The sequence below is a fragment of the Carassius gibelio genome, chromosome B20 (assembly GCF_023724105.1).
Source record: "Carassius gibelio isolate Cgi1373 ecotype wild population from Czech Republic chromosome B20, carGib1.2-hapl.c, whole genome shotgun sequence".
Lineage (NCBI taxonomy): Eukaryota > Metazoa > Chordata > Actinopteri > Cypriniformes > Cyprinidae > Carassius > Carassius gibelio.
In genome coordinates, this window is record NC_068415.1 from 23128258 (window position 1) to 23152281 (window position 24024).

Below are 24024 nucleotides of genomic sequence, written 5' to 3' on the forward strand. Positions count from 1 at the left end.
TATGGTAGAACCATCACTTCTACCACAAAAGACTGCTTTTTAAGTTATCTTCCTGATGTATCCAAATTCCTTAGCATATCCAAAACCTCAGAACAACTTGATGATGTAACAGAAACTATGGACTCTCTCTTTTCTAGCACTTTAAATACAGTTGCTCCTTTACGCTTAAGGAAGGTTAAGAAAAACAGTTTGACACCATGGTATAATGAGCATATTCGCACCCTAAAGAGAGCAGCCCGAAAAATGGAGCGCAGCTGGAGGAAAACAAAACTAGAGGTATTTCGTATTGCTTGGCGGGAAAGTAACCTATCCTACAGAAAAGCATTGAAAACTGCTAGATTCGATTACTTTTCTTCTCTTTTAGAAGAAAACAAACATAACCCCAGGTATTTATTGAATACACTGGCTAAATTAACAAAAAATAACGCCTCAACAAGTGTTGACATTTCCCAACACCACAGCAGTAATGACGTTATGATTACATTTGTATGATTACATTTGTAAAACTGCATTTTTCCATCTAAAAAATATATCTACATTATGGCCTATGCTCTCAATGTCAAATGCAGAAATGTTAATCCATGCATTTATGACTTCAAAGTTAGATTATTGTAATGCTTTATTCGGTGGTTGTTCTGCACGCTTATTAAACAAACTACAGCTAGTCCAAAATGCAGCAGCAAGCGTCCTTACTAGAACCAGGAAGTATGACCATATTTGCCCCATCCTGTCAACACTGCACTGGCTCCCTATCAAACATCGTATAGATTTTAAAATATTGCTTATTACTTATAAAGCCCTGAATGGTTTAGCACCTCAGTATTTGAATGAGCTCCTTTTACATTATAATCCTCTACGTCCGCTACGTTCTCAAAACTCAGGCAATTTGATACTACCTAGAATATCAAAATCAACTGCGGGCGGCAGATCCTTTTCCTATTTGGCGCCTAAACTCTGGAATAACCTACCTAACATTGTTCGGGAGGCAGACACAATCTTGCAGTTTAAATCTAGATTAAAGACCCATCTCTTTAACCTGGCTTACACATAACATACTAATATGCTTTTAATATCCAAATCCATTTAAGGATTTTTAGGCTGCATTAATTAGGTAATCCGGAACCGGAAACACTTCCCATAACACCCTATGTACTTGCTACATCATTAGAAGAATGGCATCTACGCTAATATTAGTCTGTTTCTCTCTTATTCCGAGGTCACCGTAGCCACCAGATCCAGTCTGTATCCAGATCAGAGGGTCACTGCAGTCACCCGGATCCAGTACGTATCCAGACCAGATGGTGGATCAGCACCTAGAAAGGACCTCTACATCCCTGAAAGACAGCGGAGACCAGGACAACTAGAGCCCCAGATACAGATCCCCTGTAAAGACCTTGTCTCAGAGGAGCACCAGGACAAGACCACAGGAAACAGATGATTCTTCTGCACAATCTGACTTTGCTGCAGCCTGGAATTGAACTACTGGTTAAGTCTGGTCAGAGGAGAACTGGCCCCCAACTGAGCCTGGTTTCTCCCAAGGTTTTTTTCTCCATTCTGTCAACGATGGAGTTTCGGTTCCTTACCGCTGTCACCTCTGGCTTGCTTAGTTGGGGTCACTTCATCTACAGCGATATCATTGACTTGATTGCAAATAAAAACAGACACTATTTAAACTGAACAGAGATGACATAAATGAATTCAATGATGAACTGCCTTTAACTATCATTTTGCATTATTGACACACTGTTTTCCTACTGAATGTTGTTCAGTTGCTTTGACGCAATGTATTTTGTTTAAAGCGCTATATAAATAAAGGTGACTTGACTTGACTTGACTATAACTACACGTTCTGTGGATAATTTTCTTCAGTGCCTTTTAAAATAATTAACTGAAAGTGTATTCTGACAAAAAAAAAAATAATAATAATAATTCTGCAGCCTTGAAGGCATTACCCATGACATTTGCATTTAAAGGGCTTGGGACTTTGTATTCTTATAGTGCCATTAGCCAGTCAGAATCGCTATGACATAATTTCCTGTTCAATGATTAGTCATACTCACCTTTATGCATGTGGTATGGCTCATAAACAAGTGTGTCCAGAACTGAGGGCAAGAACACATACGTTTTACATCACACACATCTTACACCGAGATGAATTGACTACTAACAGCTTTCTTCATGTATTCTAGACCTCCTTGGTCTAGCTTTGGCACCAAAGTTGGTTTTTAATTATTAATTTTTATTAATAATTAACTAACAAAATCGTATTTCTCAATAATTAAAGAAACACTTTATGCTTTTATGGTTTATTCATTTAATATTAGATAACAGCTTATCTAACAAATCAGTTCTCATTTCAAGATCAATGGGATTATTTGCATTAAAGATTTACAAATTGAATCATTTTTGTCCTATTGGCACCCTAAAAATACTACAAAACATTCTTAAATACTGTAATATACTGTTGTATAGTAATCCAAAACAATAGTCTTTTCCTTCCAGTAAGTTTCAAGGTGAGGCTTCAGTGGCTACATCAGGAGGTAACAAACGCTTAGTGGGGTTTGTTTCCTGTTACATAAACACTCACACATTAACTCATATAGCTTGACCGATAAGAAACAGGTTATATTTTAAAAGCAATATGCAATAAAGTAAATAAAATGCTTTAAAGGACACATTCCAACAGCACAAAGTTAACAAGATCATGCCATTATGTAAGTATGTCTCATATTCTTAGATTACATGATGAGAATCTGGCATCATTATGATGTAGACTCATGGCCTGTAGGTACAGTGTAGTGTAAATCCAACCCCTTTTTAAAAACCGTCTGTGTAGTACAAATATCCCTTGTGATTAACAGATATCTTTGCCTCCAACACTGCCCTGACAGAACTACTACATCACCCCAATCCTCAAGGAAATCCTGTCTAGATCCTAATAAATAAATACAGACATTGCTCCTCAGTCACAGTGGTACTTTCAAGTAGCTATATGAGTCTGCTTTTTGTCCTTTGAATAGTTCTGTCCTTTGGGTGTTCCCCATGGATCAATTCTTAGCCTGCTACTGTTTTAATCTACATGATTCTTCTTGTACAAATTATGTGCTGCAGTGATGGTGTATTTTTGTAGGCCAACTCAGAAGTTGGCATCACCCTGGTTCCTTCGGCAATATAACAGTATCGATTTCTCCACTTTTGCATTATTGCACAAAATAAACTATTTGACTAACAACAGTTTATGATTCTCAGATGTTTTCTTCATTATGAAAATCATCAGTAATTAACACAACCTTTATGAATTTTGAGGTCCAAATTCCATTACCACATTTTTCAAGACAAGTATAAGGATTATTATATTTATGTTTTAAAACACAAGGGGTGTTACTGATGTAGAATGAAATGTGTAAACGTGTTGACCTTAAGGATGCTCACATGCATCCTCTCATTGCACATTTCTTGTCAAGCTTGGGTTGAGCTGGGACTCTCAATGAATCTTTCTGTGGCATTTTTAACCAGATGTTTATGTGATTTATCCCCTTGTTTCTGGAAGAGTTATAGGAATATTTGGACAGGCCCTTTTCTATGAAAGAGTTTAGTGAACATCAGTTTCTGTGAAAGCATACAGCGTTACATTCATCATAGCTGAACACCCCACACACAGACACCTTGACAAATGATGCAATAAGCCAACAATAAAAGCAAGTCTGCCAACTGATCTTGTTCATATCAGTCCATTTGCAGTCTGAATTCCCTCCTTTATCAATGCAAAGATTAATGGTTTCATCTTACTTTTGCAAGTGTGTTTACAACCCAAACCAAGAGAACTGGCTCTGATTTACAGCTGAGATTAAAATAAAATATACTGTAGTTATTCTGAGACATGAAATTCTCTATTTTTCTTTTACCTTTTGCTAGATATCAGCAAATGCAATTTTGGAGGATTTATGCTGGTATTTGTATAGGATCTCACAAACAGTATTTATACCTTGCATATAAGGGTGTTTTGGCCCTATTGTGCCTCATGTGTTGTTAAAAACTGAATTTCTTCCTTTATAAAAACCTTTTAATTTATTTAATTTTAATATAATATATATAATATATATATATATGTATGTGTGTCTTTTACCCTTCTTCTAGACCGAGACATTTAATCCTAAATTATGAAAACTGTAACAAATAGTAGTTTTTAAATGGTTAACATTTGAAATGTTACATTATGCCATTATGCCATATCAATGCCCAGTTTTCCCCAGTGTTAACTATGCATATGACAAATAAGTGGCTCTTGACTCTTGATTATAATAATCCAAACAGTTGAAAAAAGTCCCTCTGTTGTGGCATGATTTCCACCCCAACCATTTTTTCTTTTCAAATGTCTCAAACATAATTTCCAATGCATTGTAAATTTCACAAAATGAGTGAGGATTAGAAGTTATATTTTTCTAGCACTTTTTACAAAAGTTAGTGGAAAAGTGAACAGGGCCAAAAGTGGCCATAGAATCACCAATAATCACAAAGTAAAGTTTTCTTAGTAAACATATAATTGGCTATTTACTGGTTAATTTTTAAAAGGCTCTGTTTGAATGACACAACATTTACTTTCTCTTCTGAAGCTTTCTGGAGTTCTAGACGTGCAGCCGAATGCTATTTTGGTCACTGTTCTAAAAGAACAAAAAGCTTTTTGCTCAATGGACTGAAACAACCAGCCTGGAATATTGCTGGTTGTTCTTCCATGGACAGCAGATAAGAACCTATCAATCTTAGCTTTTGTCTGCTCGCCAAAGTTTCCATTATGACACAAAACAATGTGCTGGTTGTTTGGTCTTCAAACCATACAAAAGCTTGCAGAAGAACCAATTTCCGTAGACTGTCATCAATGAGGAACTCATTTTTTCGTGCTCTATTCATTTGGAAATTCAAACAACAGAAGAGGGAGGACTCATTATCTGCCTGTCTTGAATTAAATACACCTGAAAACCTGGACAATGGTGAACTGAAATAAGAAACAAAATGAGAAAGGATATTTTGATGAGTGTTTGGCTGTAACAAGACATACAGATTATGCCTTGATGAATAAAGAGCTTCATAAAAGAGACATTTAGAGTATATAATAACACTTCCTCCAGATTTCCTCCACATAATGCATTATAGAAACAAATTACTTCATTCTAAAAAGAGTAAAACCAAGCTCTTATTGGTAGATTATAATAAAACTTCGTATTGCCAATGCTTTACACTTAGCAGTTTAAGGAATATTATTTTTAAGAAATGACAAATTTCAGGCCTGATCACTACGCCCTCCACAAGTGCTATGCACTTTTAAAATTAGCCAATGAAATATGTGCAATAAAATGGCAGCTTATTTTAACAGTGGACCTTGTGATTGCTAAATTTCCATTGATATATTACTAGTAATCTAAGGTAATAAATGGCGCTGACGTTCCTTTAAGCAACACATAAATCCCTGTACAGTTGAGCAAAGGAGTTGCTGTTATTTGCTTTCAATTCTGTTGGGATACTTAATCATGAAGCAAATTGGGCTCATTTTTCAAGAAATATTTCAAACGTAGGGAAAAACTAACTAAAAACAAATATCATTCAAGTCCATGCATTTAAAATGACTTGAAATTACTCAAGCATAGAATGTTTCAATTAAGAAACCTAAATCATATAAACAACTTCTATATTGGACATTTCCAATGTGCAATCCATGGCAAAATCAAAGATGACCTTTGAGTTAAAATTGGCCTCATGACTCTAAAAGTGATCTGTACCATACCATGCAGTGGAAAAGCACCATTAGTTTTTTGCATCCTGGCATACAAATATAGCACTGCATGATGCACTGCAGATGGCATTGTTCCTGCATATAATGAAATCATTCAGTGTTAGGAAGAGAAATTCTGCAGCTTCAGATAGATTAGGTGCACTTTTACTATTGGTACAGTATAAACTATGCAACGGACTACTTGCTGTGAAAACAAATATATTTTAGTCTTTCTACTTCAAAACATCATATTCAATTCGTTACCAATTCTTTGTAATAACTTAAATTCACTAACAATTTTCTGAATTGTTCTGAATTCACTAGCAATTTCTGAATTCTGAACATTTTTGATCCAATCTACATTCAATGTTTAATAAAAAGAAACAAAATAAATTCCATATAAAACTGATGTCCTTATTTTTATATTTGAAAAATCTTAGGGGACAGAAAATTTAAAGAATGTGAACCCATTTCTTAGGACCAAGTAAAAGATAATTTTTTGCATAAAACGTTAGCAATGCATTCTCTATAAGGCTCTAAAACTAACCTTCCCTCCCTTGAACAAAGTCAAAGAAAACACATTTTTAGAGAGGTTAATTCACTCTTGGATATAAAGAGCAGACTCAGCAGCTGAAACCACTGTGGACTGGATTTATAAGACTATCGAAGAGAGCCATTTCAAATTAAATTCACCTTTAATTGAATACCAAAGTAGTTGTAGCACTGTTAAGACATTACTATAGACAAATCTTACACCCACCATAAACAAAATTTAAAATTCAATGTAATTCTCTACAAGAAATTTATTAGGATGGCTTTGCAGTACAACAGGTTTAAGTTCACACTTTTGAATTAAAGAAAGAGTACATTTAAGATGATAAAAATAAAAAAATGGATCACATACCATATGACTAATGTTTCATAATTCAATTCAAAGCTAAAAAAAGAAGGAGGGGGGGGGGGTTGTTAACCCTTCAGCTGTGGACATAGGAAGCTTCTCACTCCTTCCTGCGCTTCTTCTCATGGTCATAGTCCTTGGAGCGCCCACTAGTGGATGCCCTTTTGGAGCCACCGTGCTGTTTGGCTTCTTCCAAGAACTTGTCCAAACCGAAAGGATCCTCCTCAAACTGCACAGGCCCATCCCGACGGGGGCCGTGGTCAGCACCTGAGAACTCCCGATCAGGAACAAACCTAGAGAAGACAGGACATGGTTAAATTGTGTGCACCATAAGTAACAGAAATTCAATAAACAAACATGAGAAATAGGTCCTTTCTAAGAAAACGTATTAGTATTTAGTACTAATCACAATTGCTTCATACCTAGAATATTACTCAAATCATTAATTTCTCTATAAATGTTTTTCTTTTATCTGATGTGGTTTTTTTTTTTGTTTTTTTTTAATGCATGTAAATATTCAGTTCAGGTGTCTCCATACCTGTTGTTCTGCATGAGTGTGTCCAGGTCGTCTCCATACATGTCCTTATCTGCACTCTTAGTGGGCCTGTAAATATTCTGTGCCATGTCTCTGCCACCTCTGAAGGGCTGATCATACACATTATACATCTCATCCTCTCCACCAGCAAAACCACTGTCCATCCCCTGAAAAACAAGCATAGAATGAGTTTCATACCTATAGAAAACAAGGCAAACTTACAGCTAAAAGGTAAGCATCTAACAGAAATTTCTGATTACTGGACTTGGATTTTTTTTTACATTTCAACTTTAAATATGTTTATGCAATGACTTAATTTCCCAGTTTAAAAAACATTGATTTCTATTCCCATTTAGACCATTAATTGGCATAAGTCATGCATTGGCAAGTACTTCAGATTGAAACCAAATCGTAATATTTTGTGGTTCATGATGATGAGCAGGACTCTAGGAATTCAATATTTGATTAGATATTAAATGATTTCCTGCTCATAAGTTCATTATTACCATTAAAAGTTTTGTTTTATTTAGTGTTAAATGCACACCTAACTTATCTAAACCAAAAGGCCAACCTAAAACCATTAATCTGAGATCAGCAAAGCCCAAGGGCTGATTACCTTGTTTTGATTGAAGAGTCTCTGGTCATACTGAGCCTCACTGGAGGTACGGGGGTTCGGCTGGCCCAGGGCAATGAGCTCACTGATGTCCCTGTCCTGATCTCTTTGGAGTTTCGACCTGAACAGAACAAATCACACTGACATCAGTTAAACTCACACTTATCACACTACATTACACATGTCACAAACTGGGAGTTTGGGGAATTGTCACAGGAACATCTTTTTAGGAAAAAATTTAATAATTAAAGCGATTACAACTACAGGTTAAAAACATTTTAAGAAGCATGACAAGCTTGGCCTGAACAGAGGATGCGTCAGTTTGTTTCACTAAAAGGTGCCGGATGTAAAATTTAACACCTGCGGGACTCGTGTGAGATCACAGGACAGAAAATAACGCTAAATCATGCAAGTTAAAGTGGAACGTGTGCACCAGTTCTACCAGAACATAAATGATTTATGGCAAAAGTGTAAAAAATGCATGCACCTCTTATCAGGGGCAGCTCTGGAGATGTTCCTGTCGTGCTGCCTATCTTTTCTCCTCTCGTGACGGATCTCGTCACGCTCCCGGACTTCGGTGTCCTCACCACCTGAGAGGAAATCAAAGACACACATGGTGATCTCTCCAACACATCTGACAGCACACTCGTGACCTGACGTGAGGGTCAGTCAAAACCAGGGTCAAGACCAAATTCTTTTACTTTTTCTATTAATAACATATTCAATATAAAATGTTATGAATTTTAAATAATAAAGGGCATCCAGCAATAACTATTTAATTGACTGTTATACATAAATAATTTATAATATCGTGTAAGATAAGATGTAAAAGGATGATTCATACTCAATCATTCATTTTAAATGCATTACATGTTATGCTACTTAAACTTTAAAATCAAATTTAAATATCTCTGAATCCAGTTTGATACCAAGTTGCTAGGTATGCACGATGAATATCGTCTGATATTGAATGCACATATTGTCCGTAAAGCTGGTTCTGTAATCAGTGGTAAATCTCTACACGTGCGTGATTATACATGGAGCAGCATTTACTACACAGAGCCATTGTTCACTGACAAGCTGTGCTATACCACGATCATATTATCAGATCAGCTTGTCAGTGAAAACAGCTCTGTGTAGGAAATGCTGTAGAGTTTTACCGCTGATTACAGAACCGGCTTTACGGACAAGATGGGCATTAAATATCAGCCCATATTTAACGTGCAAACCTACAAGTTGCCTAAGAATTCAATTAAAATGTAAAAAGCAATCCTGATTATCACTGTAGGCATTCAGTGATGGTGTATGTTTTTCTACCTTTGTCACCGTGGGCTTTGATACCAGCTCTCCTGTCCCTGGCCATTTTAGCCAATTCTCTCAGCTTCTCCTCTTTCTTTTCTTTCTCCTTCTGGGCCATCTTCTTTTCAACTTGAGCTCTCATCTCCACAGCCTCTCTGGCCTGTATACAACACACATCAAAAATATCAGCAACAGTCTTGCACACACATCAATTAAAAACTAAACAGTTAAACAAATACTGGCCAACACACAAAATAATTTTATTTTCTTATTCATCAGGAACTGTTTACATTGTAGAAAGTGACATTTCCACCAGGAAGAAGCTAGAACAGTAAATTAATTAGTCTCCAAATTTATCACAGAAGCCATATGACTATTATTTTACAGATGTCACCCTGATATAAGAGTAAACTCTATATAGTGCTGTAGACATCATTTTGGTCTGAGAAACTGTTCGGTTATGTTGACAGAGTCCTAAAGATTTCTTAACTTTCTAAAATTCATCAAACTTAGCATCGCAGGATTCAGAGTGTTAAGGGAAGGGGTTATACCTTTCTGTCTGCAATGTACAAAGCCTCGGCCAGCTTGGCAAAGTTCTCATTGATGTGGACTGTTTGAAGTCCTCGTCCGTCAGCAGCCAAACGCTTGTCCAGCGGAATGGTATAACCCTGAGAAGCAACAATGGGAGATGTAAGAAAGCAACATATTCATTGTCAATATTTTTAACCAACAATAAAAAAATGAATAATTGATGGAGGCTCAGTGATACCTTTGCGTTCTTCCAGTTGGATATACAAGGTGGAATCTTCCACTCCTGCTGTTCTTTCACGGTCATCTTAAAAAAAAAAAAAGGGAAAAACTCTTTGAGGTTAGTTAAGAGCTCATAAATATTTCCTCCAGACAGGTTTCTGTTGATTCTGAGAGTAAACAAAGCTGGTGACTATCGATGCTGGAATCAATAGTTGGCAGAAGCCAGACTCCTACCTTTCTGCTTGGAGAGTGCATGACTGGAGCAGGAGGGGATGGAGGTCCACGAGGAATTTTCTTATTGATTCTGTTAGAAAACACAAACATTGAGTTTCCTACACAGCTCACACTCACTCTCTTAAAACTAAGATTAAGGCGACATACTTGAACCGAGGAGGTTCCATTGGATCCTTCTGCATTTCCACCATACGGATGACTCTCTGTTTTGCTCCGGAGTTAAATGCAAGTCCTTGCTGTGAAGGGGTGTACCTTTATAAAAGAAAAATAATAATTATAATTATTTTTTTAAATAATAACTATATATTAGGGATGTGCAATATTGAAGAAAAATGTGATACCTTGTTACTAAATGCGATATTCAATAAGTGATACTATACTGCTTAAAGTGTGTAAAATCTATTTCAATTAATTAAAAAAAAAAAATTATTTATCCATCCATCCATCCATCATCTTCCGCTTATCCGGGGCCGGGTCGCGGGGGCAACAGTCTAAGCAGAGACGCCCAGACTTCCCTCTCCCTAGCCACTTCCTCCAGCTCTTCCGGGGGGACCCCGAGGCGTTCCCAGGCCAGCCGGGAGACATAGTCCCTCCAGCGTGTCCTAGGTCTTCCCCGGGGCCTCCTCCCGGTGAGACGTGCCTGGAACACCTCCCTGGGAAGGCGTCCAGGAGGCATCCGAAATAGATGCCCGAGCCACCTCAGCTGGCTCCTCTCGATGTGGAGGAGCAACGGCTCTACTCTGAGCTCCTCCCGAGTGACCGAGCTTCTCACCCTATCTCTAAGGGAGCGCCCAGCCACCCGACGGAGAAAGCTCATTTCGGCCGCCTGTATCCGGGATCTTGTCCTTTCGGTCATGACCCACAGCTCATGACCATAGGTGAGAGTAGGAACGTAGATTGACCGGTAAATCGAGAGCTTTGCCTTACAGCTCAGCTCCTTCTTCACCACGACAGACCGGTACAGCGACCGCATTACTGCAGAAGCTGCACCGATCCGTCTGTCAATCTCACGTTCCATCCTTCCCTCACTCGTGAACAAGACTCCAAGATACCTGAACTCCTCCACTTGAGGCAGGAACTCTCCACCAACCTGAAGTGGGCAATCCACCCTTTTCCGACTGAGAACCATGGCCTCGGACTTGGAGGTGCTGATTCTCATCCCAGCCGATTCACACTCGGCTGCAAACCGTCCCAATGCACACTGAAGGTCCTGGTCTGAGGATGCCAACACGACAACATCATCCGCAAAAAGCAGCGACGAAATCGTATGGTCCCCAAACCGGACACTCTCCGGCCCTTGGCTGCGCCTAGAAATTCTGTCCATAAAAATTATGAACAGAACCAATGACAAAGGGCAGCCCTGCCGGAGTCCAACATGCACCGGGAACAGGTCTGACTTACTGCCGGCAATGCGAACCAAGCTCTTGCTCCGGTCGTACAGGGACCGAACAGCCCTAAGTAGGGAGCCGCCGACCCCATACTCCCGGAGCACCCTCCACAGGATGTCGCGAGGAACACGGTCGAATGCCTTCTCCAAGTCCACAAAACACATGTGGACTGGTTGGGCAAACTCCCATGAACCCTCCAGCACCCTGGAAAGGGTATAGAGCTGGTCCAGTGTTCCACGACCGGGACGAAAACCACACTGTTCCTCCTGGATCCGAGGTTCCACTATCGGCCGAATTCTCCTTTATTTAAATTTATTTAATTAAATATATATATATATATATATATATATATATATATATATATATATATATATATATATATATATAAATTATGCAACCAAATTGTTTCACATTCTTACTTGGAAAAGAAAGAGACAGTATAATTTCTGAGACATCTTGCAATGCAAAGACAACTGCATCTATCCCTACCTTATAAAGAATGATTGCACTGAATAATTCACGCGTAAGCTCCACTTTTCTTTTTCTTAAATCAACGGAGCAGTTTAAATAATTTGCTGTGGTAATCAACAACAAAACGTGTATAGTTTCAGATAGTTTATTGATCCCAACACATATATTTATACTCCAAATGCAAGGTCATTTGCAGTGGAACTGCTCTTACCTGATATACTGTGCTGGGGCCAGTTTGTCTGCAGCACGTACCGGCATGGCGGCAGCAATCTTCTGTGACACCTGTTTCTCCAGAGCTGATCTGGTCTTTTCTGTAAGCTACAGCAAGAGGGAAATGGGAGAGTTGTATCATGCTGGCTTGACTTCATAAGTGTGAGAAATTCACGAGGACTATTGCTGGATTAAAAAGCAACAACAATAGTACCAATATTGTTTTTACTGTTTAACACCAATCAAGAAAAACCCACAGTATTAAGGTTAGTGATTTCAGACCAGGATTTGTCAGACACTGCGGTTTAAATGAAGCCTTAAAGATCTGCTTCTGTATACTATGTCATTACTCAAACAACAATACTGAGAGAAAGTATTAACTTTTTGTTCTTTGGTGACCTCACCTCTTGCACAGCCTCTTCGTCGGGTTTCTGCAGCTCAGGATCATCTTCGTTCAGCACTTCCTTAGGAAGCATGTCTGTGTATTTACTGAATACGACCTGTTCCAAAAAAACGAACAAAAAACGGTGTGATATTATATCCTCTTCAGCTTTGAACCACTGAAAATATAAACAATTTAACAACACAAGAAGATGAGGCACCTTGTCTTTGTTTTGACCTTGCCTAGCAATGGCATCATATTTGATCTTGCCCTCTGCATCCACCTGCACTGCCAGAGCGTTGGAGGTCCTTTTCTTCCTTCCCATTTCTAGAGGAAACTGGGCCACGTGGATCTCTGGAAAAGCTCCTCCATCTCCAAAGTCCTTTAAAACAATATCAAACATAAGATTAGCAAAGAAATTTACATGATTTCAGCAGAATAGGAAACATAACACCTGCCACCAGCCAAATAAAGGTGCTTTTTTCACAGCGGCAGATAATTTTACCTCATTTACCTATCACTATAATGAAATGTAAATACATTTAAATATTTTGAAAAATATATACTGTATGTGTGTGTCTTTATATATACACATAACAAATGTACACACTGAACACACATTATATAACAAAAACCTTTTATTTTGGATGTGATTAATCATTGCCCAGCACTAATTTATATAAATATCGTCTGTGCAGTACCTCTAGCGACCGGGGCACCCATGATTTTCTGAAGCCGTAAGGAGGTGGTTCTCTGCGGGTGGAGACCAAAGCAGTGGACTGGGACCTCTGAAGACGAGATCTCTCCTCTGCCTCCAGCTGGTCCTGGGACAGTTGGGTGGGTGCAGGGAGAAAACTAGAAGTGAGGAAAATAGAAAATATTAAATCATCGTGTGATCCCTATATATTGGATGTAAGTTTACATCCACAAACATTAGCATATGGCGTATGATATAGAAAATGTGAACTCCGCGTATTTCAACCAGAGGAAAAAAGATTTCAAAGGCTTAACGTTAGTTATAACAAACGTCTCCTTTACGTACAAGAGGTACCTACATCCTCTACGAATGGAGACGTAACAAATATTTAAACCTTTTATAAAGATTTTTATAAGCATGGATACGGATGAAACAGACATTTTTCACGTATTTGATATGTATCTTTGTATCAAAAATGTTATTTTATTGCTTCGCTGTTGACGTAGCATTAGCTTCTTAGCATTCCTGTTATACAAAGAGCCCAAGGCCGCAGGCCTCAGCGTCAAATAAGAAAACTAAGTTAATGAAGAACGTAAATTAACAACAAAAATCAATTGTGGATTAAATGAAAACACGTTAACCTCTTTATATTTACATTTAATGCAAAAGCACAAAAATAAAACCATAAAAAGAAATCCAGTACGACTTACCTCGCTAGCGACATGTTGACTGTTTCTGTGCGCTCTGACGTCACGCCACTGAAATCCCGTCTCGCGATGTTTGGGGAAAAGAGGGATAATTCACTGGATAAATTAAAAGAGTACAGCATATATTCATTTTATAGATATACTTACATGCAGGATGGTAGGATGATGATGCATCAATTAATGTTTTATTAATATTTGTTTAATATTATATATATGTATATATGTAATTTTTTTTAATGTCATTAGTATAAAATACTAAATCAGCTATTCTGCTTAAATTATATTTTGACAAATTAGTTAAGTATAAGTTTAAATATTCAAACCAGGCCACTTAATTCCTTCTGTGCCAGTTCTGGGAGGGCATATTACTAAAACGGTTTAAATAGAACCTTACACTTATATTATTATTATTATTATTATTATTATTATATATATATATATATATATATATTTTACATGTTACATATAACCTTTTTTCTTTTTTTTTTTTGACAGAAAATTAGAATTAGAATTAGAAAATTATACCCAAAGCAATGTCTCACAATTTTTTATAGTTAAATGAACCAACAAAATTAAGAAAATCACAATTTTTTTTTTTTTTTTACCAGCACAGTGATTTAAATACTAAGTAACACCACTACAACTTTTCTCCTATAAAAATAATGTGTTATCGTTTTACACAAATTATTTGATATTAGATCAAACTGAGAGAACAGACATTGTCATCAGTGCACACCAACTTCAACAATCACATCTTGTTCGTCCTCCTGTCAGTCATCCATTTCTGTCTGTGAAATTAATCAATGGTGTGATATTTTATTGTGGGAACACTGTCATTGAGAATTCATGACAAAGAGCCCAATGGAGACCAGGGTCATCCACTTACTCAGATTAATCCAGTCTAAACAACTTGCTTGATTTCAGGGAAGTGATTACTTTCCATTTAAAACAGCATTTGCTTGTATTTCACATTTGTAATTAATTTAGACAATTTAAATATGAAATGTGAATAAATAAATAAATAAATGCAACTAGAATTGTTAGAATAGCAAAAACTATGCATAGTAGAAAGCGAGGATCCTGATAACTGCAGAATTTATAGAACCTGGGGTGAAAACCTAAAAAAAAAGTAATGTTCTCACCATGTTTCTTTAACTAAAAGGCCATCCATGTCTGACCTGTAAACTTGTTTTACCAGCCCAGAGTTTTAAAACTAGGCTGTCTACTGCCCCCATTATAATTAAATCTGGGTTTTGCGACAGCATGGCAGCATGCTATTTCTTAATGCATTTATGTTTCACTATTTATGCTTTTCACTATAGGAAAAGAACATGCTATGGCTATAAACAGTTTAGAGACATAAGCAGTGTTGTGTTAATACATCACTTCCTCAGCTAATGTCTCTTTCCCATCCGACTGCATTAGCCTTCCTGGATATTTCACTGGTTGCAGATGACAGATTGAGTGTTAATTCACAGGGCTGCCGAGCTGTGTGTAGCCCCAGAATACTGATGTGTTGGACTCCTACACCCTGTGGTAGCACTGAGCAATGAGGCAGTTTAACTTAAGAAGACAGTTACCATTATCTCAGCAAAAGGGCCACAAGGGACTCCTCCAGCCATGCCAAATGTCAGTTTCCATTTAAAACTACCCACGTATTCTGCCCGCAGTAAGACACCCTGTTCTTCAGATAGACCTATAGCTTCCTTCTTCCAATGCTTTGGATCATTTGTAAATGTTGCCTTTATTGCACACCAGTGTATTGAAAGAGACAGTAACTAGATCTAATAGAATATAGTAATGGTAATTATTGTGAATTCAATCCCTCCACTCATCAGTCATCTGCCCCAGTAGCATGAAAGTTTATACAACAGAGAGGTAAGCAAACAAAATGAAACTAGCCCAAACCTGATGACCAAATAAATTTTTGGATTGCTCATTACTAATGATACTTATCCCTTCTTTCAGAGCTCACTAATCTGACACCCCATTACTGTTTCTTTGGTTTCTGATAAATTTCTGCTTCTTTGTTCCCCTTCTGTATTGGTGGAAAATTCTTTCAGAAAATCCACCAAATAGGAAAAACTAAAGCAGTCTGGCCAAGCCACCTAAAACGATCTGGCAAAAAAATAGTTGATAGAGTGCACCGACTTGTGACTGTGAGTTAGTGGGACTCAGAATACTGTGAGTAGCATTTCTCAGCATGATCAATAACAGGTAGCCTATTAAGTTCTGATCATGCTGATTTCACAGAATAACATAGAGGTGTAATGCCACTCCTTCAAGTTAACAACTGAGCAAGATCGTTAGGATACAGAAGAGTGGACCTGCATCTTGGCACTGATGCTAATGCTGTTAGGAGTTATCGTGCATGTCATGCCCTGGCTTTTTATTATTGACACAAAGCCCAGTTTGCAGTTTATTCTTGCCAGGAACCAGCCACTGAGACGGAAAAGTTCTGACTGAATAAAATTGGATGGTTATATAAAAGTATCTGAAATATTAAATACAGCAATATTAAACTTATGAATAAAACTCATGCAATCAATTTTATCAGCAGTGTCAGTCCACAATAGGAAAAAAAAAACCTTTTGCTTGCTGGTTAGGTATTTTGAAGCATGGCAGCTGGTTCGTGCTGGTTTAAGCTGATCCTTAGTTGGTAATGAGCTGGTTTAAGATAGTCCTGAGCAGGAGCTAGTTGCTAAGGACCATCTTGACCAGCTTAAACCAGCCAATGACCAACTAAGAACCACTTTAAACCAGCTCAGAAAAGCTGTCATGCTTCAAAATATACCTAACCAGCATATGCTGTTTTTTTTTCTCAACAGGATTTACATACAATAACATCATGCACAGGTGACCAGTGCTTTATGCAACAGTACCATTCACCTGCGACACTCACCGGTCTCGAGTCCCACGGAGGAGATTGGAAGGATATAAAATAGGAGCGACGTCAGTGAAGGATGAGAGAGGACTGGGCCTGGGTTTTATTTTGTAGTTTTATTTTGTTTGTGCACGGCAGTCGTCCGTGAGGGGCTGCCGCGCTGTTTCGTGTTTATTTTATTATTGATTGTCTGCTGGTTCCCACCTCCTCCTTCCCATGAAAGAACAATGTTACATACATTAATTTACAGGAAAGGCAAGTCTGACAAATATATTATTTGATGGCAAAAACCTGTTAAACATTTTGCCTGATGCATCTTTCCACAGGTTCAATGAGAAAACATCTTTAACCAAGTATCTGTTTTGGACAATCTGTGTTATTGCTGGGGACAGTTCTGAAGCTCTGTCAGTTACAGTAGGTCATTGCCCTGGTCAGCATGTCGTCTCAATATAACAAGATCAGACAGGAACTTTGTGGAAGCCAGGCATGATAAAAGGAAAAGCAGTTTCATTTCTTTCTGATGAGACATTTATTTTTGTGTTGGGGCAATTTTGGGATCTCTTTGCAAAATGAATCTTCCAAAAATTGATAGTAGATAAGGCTGGATGAAATACCAATTAAAAATGCTCAAAGCCGGTTCACCATGTTCACTCTAATTAGTAAGCTTATAGTTTTTGACTTTTCAGTAGAGGAAGTTCATTTATTAATGTAGTATCTATATTTTCCTTATTGAGGAAGGATTAAGTCAATCTTAAAAGTCTGTAGATTAACACTAAGTCTACACCAAGCGCCTACTATTGGGGCAGTTTCCCGGACAGGGTTTAAATTAAGACAAGTGTAGGCTTAAAAGGTTAGTTCACACGAGAATGAAAATTCATCCATTTTCTAAACACCCTCAAAGCATCCTTGGTGTATGTGACTTTCCTCTTTCAGAGTAATCCAATCGAAGTTATATAAAAAATTGTCCTTGCTCTTCCATGGCTTTCAATGGGGTTAAGTGGATGTTTATTGTGAGCAGTTCAGAAGACGTGAAATAAAGTGTGCGCATCTGTAATAAAACGCCGCTCACACTGCTCAGGGGGTGAATAAAAGCCCCCTTTAGTGAATCCATGCATTTTTGTAATATAAATATCCAGATTTCAAATGTAACAAACACTTTTTTTTAATCACTTCTGCTGACTGTTGGGAACCGCAAGATGTGCAGACTGATGTCATAGTTCGTCAACACTGTTCGTAGTTCGTTAGATGAGAGAACAAAACAAAATGCTGGTCATGAAAGCCATGGAAGAGCAAGGACAATTTTTTTATATAACTTCGATTAGATTATTTCGAAAGAAGAAAATCACATACACCTAGGATGCTTCGAGGGTGAGCAGAAGATGTACAAATTTTCATTCTCGGGTGAAGTAACCCTTTAATCTTGAATAGTTAATCATAGTTTGAAAAATGGCTTACTGAAAAACAATCAAGTCACCTTTGTTTATATAGCGCTTTTAACAATATAGATTGTAACAAAGCAACTGAACAGCATTAAATAGGAAAATAGTCAATAAAGCAAAAAGGCAGTTCTTCATTAAATTCAATAATGTAATTATCCAGCTCAGTCCAGTTAAATATTATCTGTGCAATCAAGTCAACAAAAACGCTAGTAATTAAGTGTCCCCAACTAAGCAAGCCAGAAGCAACAGCTTCAAGGAACTAAAACTCCATCGGTGAAAGAATAATAAAAAAAAAAAAACCTTTGGAGAAACCAGGCTCGGTCAGGGGGCCTTTTCTCCACTGACCAGACGAAACCAGTAGTTCAATTCCAGGTAGCAGCAAAGTCAGATTGTGCAGAAGAATCATCTGTTTCCTGTGGTCTTGTCCGATGGGCGTCTAGGAGACAAGGTCTTGAGTTTGAATCTGTCTCTGGCACTCATCTTGTCCTGGTCTCTGCTGACATTCAGGGCTGAATTAGTGTGTTATGTGTAAGCCAGGTTAAAGAGGTGGGTCTTTAATCTAGATTTAAACTGACAGAGTGTGTCTGCCTCCCAAACAATGTTAGGAAGGTTATTCCAGAGTTCGGGCGCTAAATAGGAAAAGGATCTGCCACCTGCAGTTAATTTTGATATTCACTGTATTATCAAGTTTTGAGAACACTGAGGACGTGGAGGACATTAGTGCAATAATAGCTCGTTAAAATACTGAGGTACTAAACCATTCAGGGCTTTATAAGTAATAAGCAAGATTTAAAATTAATACAATGTTTGATAGGGAGCCAGAGCAGTTTTTTTGCATTTTATTGCATTATAATTTTCTCCCCATTTTTTCCAAACAATGGATGAGTAGTTAATGCTTATGAATCAGTGTACAGCACAATTTTAAATGTGATTTATGTGTTCTACGCTATTGCTTTGTGGAATCACACTTAAGCATGCAGTGTGAATGTTTTAAGCTGTTAAATGGGTGCAAAATAAATATACTTAAGCATGCAGTGTAAAACAGACCATAAAGACAAAACTTGGACGTATGCATCTCAGGGTGTCCTACAGCACACCAGTCAGCAGAATACATGTAGGGAGCATTATACTGTACATGAGCCTAAACAAATCAACAAGAGTCAGAAGACAACCATTTAAAATTATTTGGTGCAGTTTAGCCAACAACATGGGTAAAATATGAATACTTATTGCTCAGTGTGCAAGTTCGGTGTGCAATAGATCAGCCACCATAGTGTTTCTGTAGAATTAGGAAGGAACATTGCATGCTCTGCTGCGTTTAGCGACACTTGGGCTCTTGATTTGTGATGAGCGAGCTCTCTAGCCTTGAGGATCCTACAGCGTGTTCTCCCAGGACTGAGCAGTCTGTCATTCTCATGAAAGACACCAAGTTATTAATGTGACAGTGGGTAAAATGACATGTCAGCTGAGATCAATCACACAGCCTCGGCAGGGATAAGCACACCTTTAATACAACCAATCATCTCCTGACCACATTTTCAGTGGTAAGGCCACACTCACAGAGTTTAAAAATCATAACCATTGGACTAAAGTATTACAGTATCAGTGAAAAAATAAATGAAATGAAATTTTCTCTGTGTAATGCTGTATTCACAAAGGGGAGATAAAGTTTAACAAAATAAAAGAAAAGCAAACACGGTAACACAGAAAACACTCAAACAAAGCTGAAACCAAAATAAGAGCATCTACGGGGAAACAATAGCCCTTTTCACATATACAGGGCCCTATCGTGCACCCGACGCAATGCAATGCAAGGCGCAGCGCAAGTGTGTTTGATAGTTTTAGTCCGGCTGCTCTAAAAAAGGTGTGTTCAGGTACATTGCTGGCGCATTGCTATTTTAAGGAGCTGAAAATAGACTTCGCCATAGACCACCTCAAACCTCGAAAGTCTTTAGATGCGCAAGATGTTTTTGTTTTTTTAAAGAGCACGTTGGTAGAAAATGTGCCTCTGGGCAGGTCCACAGTGCACATTGACTTTGCTTGTTACACACACACATCACACAAACATGCCAAATATTAAAAACATAAGGATTAAAGTGTAAAAGAATATTATTGTGTAGGCTACATAAATATAAAAATTTAATGATGGATAGTCATTGCATGTATTAGAATTAGGCTACCTATTTGCAATTCAGCCTATTACTACTTATAATGATGAATGCAATTGGTGAATTAATTGAACAATCGTGCCAATACACGCACATATATAACTGACTCATCGCATGGCAATTTGGTGGATTTAAAAAAGTGCACATAGTAAAAGGTATGTCAGTGCAGTCAGAACCATGAAATATTATTGAAACAATTGCTGAAACAGAGTTAAAGAGCCACACAGATGGGAAATCAAAAATTACCTGTATTACAGTGTATGATGTAGCTGTCCATCAGTGTAAACAATGTGCAAAGTAATAAAACCAAAGAGTATACGATAAAGTTATTGGCTTCTAAAGTAAGGAGTCGACTCTGAATCGCTGAAACGAGTCGTTATAGATTTCAAATCTTTTGCCCATCTCTATGTACGTCACTAGGAACACTTTGCATAATAATCTCAGCCTACCGTGTTGGGAGAAACAAAGCTCTGACCTGCCTCACCCCCCCACACAGACGCTCTGGTTGGTGTGAGAGCATCATGTCGAGGAGACAGTGTGTTTTTAATTGTAAAGGCAAGTTTGTTTTATTTTCACTGCCAAAGAATGAAGATCAGAAGAACCAATGGCTAAAATTCATTTTTACCACAATACCAGAGCAGTACAACAAATCCTTGTTGTGTTCACAACATTTCACTGATGACTGCTTTTCTAATCTCTGTAAGTACAGCGGGATTTTCAATCTCCGAATCACAACGCGAAGTATGATTATGAAGTTATGTGTTTGTTTTCTCCCGAGCGTCTTATCAGTATATGTGCTGTCTGCAGCCTTTCTCTGCGCTGATCGTCATGTACAAACACGTCATTAAAATGAAGTGTAACTCCATGAATACTCAACGCAGAGACATGAGAGAGATATCTATAGAAAGCTTGACATGTCTACTTTAAAACTGAACAAGTGCTGCCCAAAACAGATATTCTGTGATAAAGTAATCCATATGAAAACAACGCGTCTCCCTTGTCCCTTCGTTATATCTAATGTGACCACCCCCCGCGCTGAACGCGCTATTCAGATTCAAACTGAAGCGCGCGGCTTGAATACACCCACACAGAAGAAAAAGCAGCGAGACTATTCAAGTTTTTTATTTTACTGTCTGTTTACCATGAAGTTGTATGTGGAACAACCAATCAAAACTATGTCAGCTGACCAATCAGAACACAGTATGCAACCGAAAGGTTGGGTTTAAGGAAACTGAATCTTTTGAACAGCTTCGCGCGAACCGTTTGGGAATCTCTGAGAATTGGGGTAATTTTAAAATGATATTTTGACATAATGACAATGTTTTTTAACCTTGGATGGATTTAAACCTAATGTACAGGACTTATAAACAGTGATAGGAAGCATTAGAATTTCCATCTTACTGGCTCTTTAATTCATCCAAAGTATATTGCCAAGTGCCCAACTAAAGGGAACACTAATCACCATAATGGTAACAGACATGCGCATGTACCATATGAATGAAATAAAGGCCAAACTTGTTTGTAATAAGTGAATATGGTAATTCAGTTTTTGCAGTTGTTTAATCGTCCTCTGATGGAAACCCCAGCTGCTCTCTGGGCGCAGCAGCACAAATGGCTGCCCACTGCTCTGTGTGTGTGTGTCTGCACTTAAGATGGGTTAAATACAGAGCTCTAATTCCAAGTATGGGTAACCATACTAGGTCACATGTCACTGTTCCTCTTATCCCCACTGATTCTGCTTGTGAACTGCAGGTGTCATCACTAACATTCAGTTATCTCTTTTTTATTTCACTTACTACAACATTGCTTCAGTGTTACTTTTACTGTCTATAGATCAGGGCCCATATGTATAAAACTTCTCAGAAATACTCTTAAGCTTGGATATTCTTAGTAAGAAGTATAAATTTACTAAGAGTAGGAGACTTTTATAAAGGAGCTAAAAGCAACTTTCAGTAAAGTCTAAGATTCTTAAGGGTTGATTGAGGTGATACTTCAGTGTTGTGAACTAAGGACCACAATGGTGTCAATACGAAGTGGCTCACCTCAACCTCTGAAACAGCCAATAGTGAACCTGTGAAGTCACAGCAGCACAACACCAATCAATTAATGTAATTACAATAAAATAATTTCAGTAAGACACTGAAATATTGTAATATTATAAAAAATATATACTATATAATTATAATGAATGATTACTGATGCTACATTTTCTATTGATATGTCTCCTCATTTACAGATGGAGCAATGATGTGAACATGAATTCCATCAGTGGCTCCAACAACTCCAAGAAAGTCCACGGTCCTCATAAAAGTGGCTTTTTTTGGAGCGTGGTTTTGCAATTAGTTGGAAAGTCAATGAACTGCCATATAGTAGTGGTCAAAAGTGATGTCTGACATCTTTAAATTTGACATCTTCACCCCAATAATAATAATAATAAAGTGCAAGATTTTGTAAGCAAAATCCCTGTTTTCTGGTGTCATCACTGGTGCACTGCTGCAATTTTCCAGCCAAAAAAAATGTATTACTACTTTGATTTCTGCAGTTAGAGCATTGATTTGTAGAGTGAAAAAAAATCGACTTACTTGACAATCAAGTTTGTATCATTTTATAAACTCCATGTTATCATTTAACTCTAATATGTCATATCTGTTTTGGAAAGTTTTTGTCTCCTCCTCTTTGCTGCCATCTTGTTACTCCTAACTAGGTTAAGAGACATCTCCAGCTCTCTTAAATAATTTATGAGCTGAGACCTAGTCTTAACACTTAGGAACCTTTATGAATCACTCTTATTCTTAAATCTAGGAATAAGAGTAAAATTACGTCATTCTTAGAATTTTGACACATTTAAGACTAAAATTTTACTCTGAGCAGCTTTAAGGCCCCAGGACCCATATTTATCTTAAGGTTTGGGATACTCCAGCCCAAAATGAAATTTTTGTCATTATTTTCTAACCCCCATGTCGTTCCAACCCCGTAAAAGCTTTGTTCCTCTTCAGAACACATTTTAAGATATTTTGGATGAAATCCTGGAGTCTTTTTACTGTCCCATAGACTGCCAAATAAGTTACACTGTCAAAGTCCAGAAATGTATGAAAGACATCGTCAGAATAGTCCATCTGCCGTCAGTGGTTCAACGGCAACATTATGAAGCAACAATAATAAAACAAAAATAACGCAGGCAGCGTATGCTATTCTGAGTCAGCCACCCTACACTGTTTTCTTTCAAATCAAAGTATAAATATTAGGGGTGACCACGAATAGTCGACGAATTGATGCTTTGATTCGAGGAGCCTGATTTGACTACCAATCTAACAGTCGAATATTTGCGGGGTGTTACTGATTATGCCATTTTAACTATATGGGGGAGCTCAAATGTCTGATTAAACATAGAACTACCGGTTTTATCCCAATAAGTGAATATACTTTATTATGATTAAGCTGTAAGAATCTGTAAAGAAAGAAGCTTCAAAATAATATTTTAAAGTGCGTGAATAAATCCAACCACCCCTGTAGATTTATGTTTCACTTTCCATAATCCGTGACCGATGGAGGAGCATCTTGGCGGCAGGGATTTAAAACTTT

General features: G+C 37.7%; 1 protein-coding gene across 1 annotated transcript; it reads right to left on the reverse strand.

Annotated features, from left to right (window-relative positions):
* Positions 1 to 6555: 6555 nt before the first annotated feature.
* Positions 6556 to 14076, reverse strand: LOC127983798 (SNW domain-containing protein 1-like). The gene is made up of 14 exons (XM_052586137.1): positions 13955 to 14076; positions 13249 to 13402; positions 12768 to 12929; positions 12570 to 12665; positions 12167 to 12273; positions 10244 to 10348; positions 10097 to 10166; positions 9882 to 9947; positions 9664 to 9780; positions 9131 to 9272; positions 8301 to 8403; positions 7817 to 7934; positions 7204 to 7367; positions 6556 to 6958 (listed from the first exon to the last, which is right to left on the reverse strand). Exons 1-14 carry the CDS (start codon positions 14071 to 14073, stop codon positions 6766 to 6768), a joined length of 1716 nt encoding a protein of 571 aa, XP_052442097.1. The 5' UTR covers positions 14074 to 14076; the 3' UTR covers positions 6556 to 6765.
* Positions 14077 to 24024: the final 9948 nt, after the last annotated feature.

Coding starts and splice junctions, on each gene's coding strand:
- LOC127983798 (XM_052586137.1), bottom strand. CDS start 14,073: ATGCTGTACTCTTTTAATTTATCCAGTGAATTATCCCTCTTTTCCCCA. Junction 12,930..13,248: donor GGGTGCCCCGGTCGCTAGAG/GTACTGCACAGA, acceptor ATTGTTTTAAAG/GACTTTGGAGATGGAGGAGC. Junction 12,274..12,569: donor ACGAAGAGGCTGTGCAAGAG/GTGAGGTCACCA, acceptor CTCTTGCTGTAG/CTTACAGAAAAGACCAGATC.